This window comes from Halyomorpha halys, unplaced genomic scaffold (assembly GCF_000696795.3).
Source record: "Halyomorpha halys isolate HHAL.00 unplaced genomic scaffold, Hhal_1.1 Scaffold480.1, whole genome shotgun sequence".
Lineage (NCBI taxonomy): Eukaryota > Metazoa > Arthropoda > Insecta > Hemiptera > Pentatomidae > Halyomorpha > Halyomorpha halys.
The window spans coordinates 228615-234496 of NW_027116427.1; the positions used below are offsets into that span (position 1 = coordinate 228615).

Genomic DNA, 5882 nt, shown 5'->3' on the forward strand with positions numbered 1-5882 from the left:
TTATTAACTTATATCACTGTGTATAAATGAGTTTTGAAGATTCCGCCACTGGAGCTCGTTTTGTAAAGTATCATCCATTCTAGATTAAGGTCTATCCTGCATAGGCAAGCCTAAATCTCTATACAAATGTGACTCTCCCCCCCCCCTTCCATAAAAAAAGAAAACCAGACTTATGCATTTATATATGTAATAGTTTATACTATCAAATGAACAGAATAATTAAACAAATCTCAATATTATTTTATTGAATATTACTTATAATTTATGATAGTTATTGTAGGTTAGGTCGAATTTACAACTTTCTCTAGGGTTATTCAACACAGACTTTTATGTATGAAGAAATAATATATATGTAAAGTTAACTCCATTATCCTTTTGACAAAAATAGTTTTTTATTCTATTATTATTACAGAAATAAAATTAATACGGTTTGTGTCAGCCGATGAAAAACCATATTTAATATTAATGTGAAATCTTGGTGGCTACACTGTAAACATCAGAGTGTTGTTGTTGCTTATGGTTAGTGTGCAGTAAGGTTTTGTTCAGGTGGTTTTAGGTTCAGAAGTTTAAATAATGACTCGAGAAGTGTCCCCTAAACGAAGAAGGAGCAAATCACGAGATCGTGACAGGGACAGGAGAAGAAGATCCCGGTCCAGAGACAGGGATAGAAGAGATGATCGACGGGATAGAAGGTATTTTAGGAAAATATTTTGTAATATCATGATGTATATGAAACATATTTTAAATTTGTGTTAAGATTAATTGAATTCCGTTCAAAGTGTTTACTAGGCAGTAAAAGCTGTATAGTATTATAAATTTGTACTGTAGGTTGGTTTAATTTAAAATCATTACTTTTCTCAACCTTCCTTCTGTTTCTTGGTCATCAGGTTATATTTTTACGTTTTGTTCAATGTGTAAACTTAATAGTACTTTCTTTATATGACTTGATATGTTTCTTTCATTTTTATCCTAACCAAGTCAATTTCAAAATGTGTTACTATTGTAGTTGGTTATTGACCCACTCAGATCTTCATTTAAATTTCACTATATACATCATAATCAATCCAAAACTTTACTACTATAAATATTGACAAAAAGAGTGCTTAATTTTGTTTAACTGTTTACATTAATACAGCTTTAATGAAGCTGTTTACAAGAGCTCTCATTAGAATAACAGCTATCAAACCCTTGAGGTTTTGTGAATCCATCTTTTAAGTCCTCTCTAAAGGAAGTTAAACTAATATTTTGCTTTAAAAATAAATATTTATTAATTTATCGTTAAATATTCTGAAAAATTTAATATTATATGTTGTTTTATTTATTCGTGACTTAAGTATTTTGTAATTCTGCGTGAGTGTTGAATAATTAATTAAATATAAATGGCAATGGCTTTTTTTTAATAGAGGTTGAATTTGTTATCTTGTTCAACTATTTTGTTGGAATTTTTTTTACAAATTGCTTCTAAATTCTTGTTATTCACTCAATTTCTTTATTTTTTTTTTTTTTTTTTTCAGGGATCGCCACAGGAGAAGATCTTATTCTCGCTCAAGGTCTCGCTCTCCACAAAGAAGTAAAAAACAGAAACTAAATACAGGCCAGAGAAAACAACTCACAGGTACTATTTTACTTTTTAGTAATTGTGATTATTTTATTTTTATTTTAAAGGTTACTGTAAGTTGTTGTGATTTATTTTGCATAGCTTCAATGCTTGAATTGATTTTTTAATTAAAGTTTTAGTTAGACTTCGTCATTAGTGGCGTTTCTTTACTTATTCGAAGTATAATGGTGGTCCTTGTACTTAGATTAAGTTGAATTTAAATTAAGTCTATAGGTCTGCTTATGTGGGGGAGTGCTATAACCCTAATCTCCTTCTTAGTAAAAGTGACCAAGGGGTCATTAGGCCACACTCTTTGAAGGCAACTTACGTTGAAGTTAGTTGGAATTTCGCACTTTGATATAATTATGTAAAGTTTTTCATTTAATCGCAAATGTGAAGAGAATAGAAGTTGTAAATCCTATGTCCAATACTTTTGTTTATCTATAATGAAAATCCATCAAGCCATTCTTGAGAAATTTGTGTTTTTTCTCTATTCTGTTCAGACTCATTTCAATTTGAGTGTTTCGGATCCTGAATTATATTTGCTGTTATAAAAAGTAAGGAGTGAATATAAAATTGAATTCACTTGGCCAATTTTTCAATTAATGTTTTCTAGGAACAGTTAATAAATAATTGTTTTTGTTATAATGGAGAGAGTTTAAATTAAAAGTATTATTATTTTATTTATTGTAATTTACAACTGTACACAAAGTAAATATGAGAAATGTTTCAAACAGTTGATAACCTTGGGAAGGAACCACCCAATGTTCGTACTTTAAACATTAATTTAAATTAGATGGTACTGTGCCCATCTTCTTTTCAGACACCTCGGAGAATTATGGGGGATTTTTAAGGATGAGAGATTAAGAATAACTAATGGGTTAGGAGTTTAAAATGAAAAGACCCATATTTATTTCGGGTCAAAGCTGCAACAAAAGGGATGTTAAGGTCTTAGTGGATGAGTTTATTTATTAATTGTATATATAATTATAGTTTTGAAAGGAATATGGTCCGGGTGCGGTCAAGAAAAACTCAAATAGTAGAAATATACTAATTTAATGAGCCAACGTTTCGCCCCACGTTGCAGGGCTTCTTCAGGGCTATTTTGACGGCAGTCAAAACTCGAGTTTTGACTGCCGTCAAAATAGCCCTGAAGAAGCCCTGCAACGTGGGGCGAAACGTTGGCTCATTAAATTAGTATATTTCTACTATTTAAGTTTTTCTTGACCGCACCCGGACCATATTCCTTTCATCTTCACACACGGTCAATTAATAATCTTCCAATTATAGTTTTATTTTATAAAAAGTAAAATCTGTAAACATTATTTTTTTCAGAATATTTAATGTTTACAACAAAAAAGTGACTGAGAATTAATAGTAATTCAAAAAACCTAAAACAAAATGTGAACATGATTTGAGTAATTTAACTTTTTTTTTAATTCCCTGGCTCGCCATTTCTGGGATTAGGGGTTGTGGCGTCAACTGTCAGATACGGCATACCGTATACCACACCTATGAAAGGAATAGACCCCACCTTGTGGCGTCATTCGCCCAAGAAGCGTTGCTCCTCGATTATACTCCTTCCCCTGAGGGCTTATGTAGGTTGATAAAAATTTGTATCCATAATAATCCTGTATTTTGTGGCCTTGGGTCAATCTATAAACTTTTTTTTATAATCTGCTCTTATTTTTTAAAAGCTATTGTCATAATTTCATTTTTTCAATTTTAATGGATAAATTGACTTATATTTGTGAGGTAATAGAAAAAAAATTAAATGAATTTTAGCCTAATATAGTTTGGTTCCATAATAATAAGTTTAATCAAATCATGAAGTAAAATTAAAGTTTAGATTAGTCAAGTCCAACATATGAATGATCTATGGCTTAATGTGGTTTTGTTAAGACCAAGCAAAGATAAGACTTAAGATGTGACCTAATGGGCACAGGTTCCAACCTTTACTCAGTGCATATTTACTTGCAGTTAGTGAATTTGCTGGTTAGAAAATTCACTCAACGTAATCCAGTCTTAAAGTAATTACATGTTTTTATATTTATTGTTTTTTTGTTTCCTGACTATTTTCACTGATGAAAAACTTTATATATAAGTAGATTCGTTTGATTCTATAAGTTAACAAGAAATTAATTTTTAATTTCTTGATAACTGGAAAGTATATACCTTTTGTTAATCTGATTTCATTGTAATTTTTTAAATAAAATAAATTATATACAAGTTAAGTCTAAACACTCTTTATTAATACTTTGAATATCCAACATTTCAACCAACCAACATCAAGGACAATCTTAACTATAAATTTACAGCCTCACATCCAACTATTAAAACTTGTTTGCCGGCTATTCTGCCCAGGTCTAATAAATTAGTTAAATTATAACCTATAAATATCACTATTTCATTTAAATTTAAATACTTTTTATTGCAGTTAATCTAAACACTGATATCACTCACTTATCAATAATATTATTTGATAAAACAGTAATAATACATAGGTTAATTTGACTAAATTTATTAAACCTGGGCAAAATATTCTAAAAAAAAAAAAAAAAAATTAATTGTTGGATGTGAAGCTGTGAATTTATAGTTATGATTGTCCTTGAAGATGGTCAGGTTGGACGAAATGTTGGACCTTTAAATTATTAATAAATAATGTATGAGACTTTAATTGGATACAATTTATTTTATTTAAATAATAAAACAAGTCTCGAACAAGTTATAAGGCTAGTCAATAGTAATAGTTATATATAATTTTGTCCAATAATATAAATTTTATATCTTCTAATAGTTTTTTTTTTTTAATATGTTTAGAAGCTGATTTGGAAGGGAAGACAGAAGCTGAACAAGAAATGATGCGTTTAATGGGTTTTTGTGGCTTTGAAACGACCAAAGGACAAAAAGTTGATGGTAATGACACCGGGGCCGTTCATGTCATCCTAAAGCGAAAGTACAGACAGTACATGAACAGGAAGGGTGGTTTTAACAGGCCCCTAGATTTTGTTGCTTAGATATTTAAAATTAAATATTTACTCTATGTAATCCAAACCTTTCACTTTCCATTAATAAATAATGATGATAAGTGAACTTATGAACGAATCAACTTAATAAAAAATTTTCAAGATCAATTGTGAGGAAGAATATGATCAGTTATTCGATGGTAATGTTTATTTTTTTTTTCAAAAGGAATATTAAAATTTGAATACTATATTGCGTTTATTATGGTGTTGTGTGATCCATTAATAGTAGTTTAAATACAAAAACAAATGTGTAAATAATTCTGTTAATAACTGGTTGGATGATTTTTATCTAAATGGAACCTACTGAATTTTTTTTTTTTTTTTTTTTTTAGTGAGCTAGATTATTTCTTTAGTGTCCAAAAATACCCCATAGTAGGTTTTTAGAACAATTTGACTTTAAACAGTAAAATAACTATCTTTTATCTTGGTCACGTCCATGTTGGTAGTTCCTTTTAGAAATGGTCCAGAACATTTTCTCTACCTATTTATTTTTTTAAATTGCAGTTCTTGATTTATTATAATTATTGATTATTGTTGTGGATGATTATTTTATAAATATATTTGTAAATAAATTGTAATAAGATATACCTGTAATTTAGTTTTATTTTATCTCCCTTGCTATAGTGAAGGCATACTGTAGTGAAAATTGAAACTGAATGTGTTTATTGAAATAAGTTGTTGAATTTGAAGTTCTGTTTGCTTTTGTGACATCCGAAACATTCCTTAAAAAATTTATCAAGAATATTATGCAGATGGGAGACAATATTAACTTCATAGGATAGAGGGTCATATTGGTTATGTTTGGAGTAACATTAAAAAGAAGTTGGCAGGGTGTGTTCTTTGCAATAAGGCTGTTAAGTATAGGGAAATATAATTTTTTTTTAACTTGGAAGAACACTTTGAGAGTGCTAGCAGTGTAAAAATTAAGTGTAATAAATGGAATTTGGTCAAATTAAATTCAGATAGTAGTATTTTTATTTTAGCCAACGTTTCGCCCCACATTGGCAGGGTTCGTCAGGGTTAAAAAAGATCCAAATACCTAACATAAGTAAAAGTAAATGGAAAATTACAAGGGTATACCATGAAACGTAAAAATTAAAGGTTATAAACAATAAATGAAAACGGAAATAGTAACAGATAAAAAGAAGAAATATAGGGTGTTTTTTTAAGCCCGATAGAACTTGAAATTGTAAAAAATAACACAAAAAATTAAATTGTAATCAAAAATTTTTTTTTATTCGAAAGATCAATACGTGACA

At 29.1% G+C, this 5882-nt stretch overlaps 1 protein-coding gene across 1 annotated transcript in view; it reads left to right on the forward strand.

Moving 5' to 3' along the window:
* LOC106683392 (U4/U6.U5 small nuclear ribonucleoprotein 27 kDa protein) overlaps nucleotides 1-5217 on the forward strand; it is a 6111-nt gene extending 894 nt beyond the window's left edge. Inside the window, exons 2-4 of the mRNA XM_014424824.3 lie at nucleotides 547-692; nucleotides 1515-1615; nucleotides 4418-5217. Coding sequence (XP_014280310.1) covers nucleotides 574-692; nucleotides 1515-1615; nucleotides 4418-4614 — 417 coding nt within the window. The 5' untranslated portion in view covers nucleotides 547-573 and the 3' untranslated portion in view covers nucleotides 4615-5217. The remainder of the gene's footprint in view (nucleotides 1-546; nucleotides 693-1514; nucleotides 1616-4417) is intronic.
* Nucleotides 5218-5882: the final 665 nt, after the last annotated feature.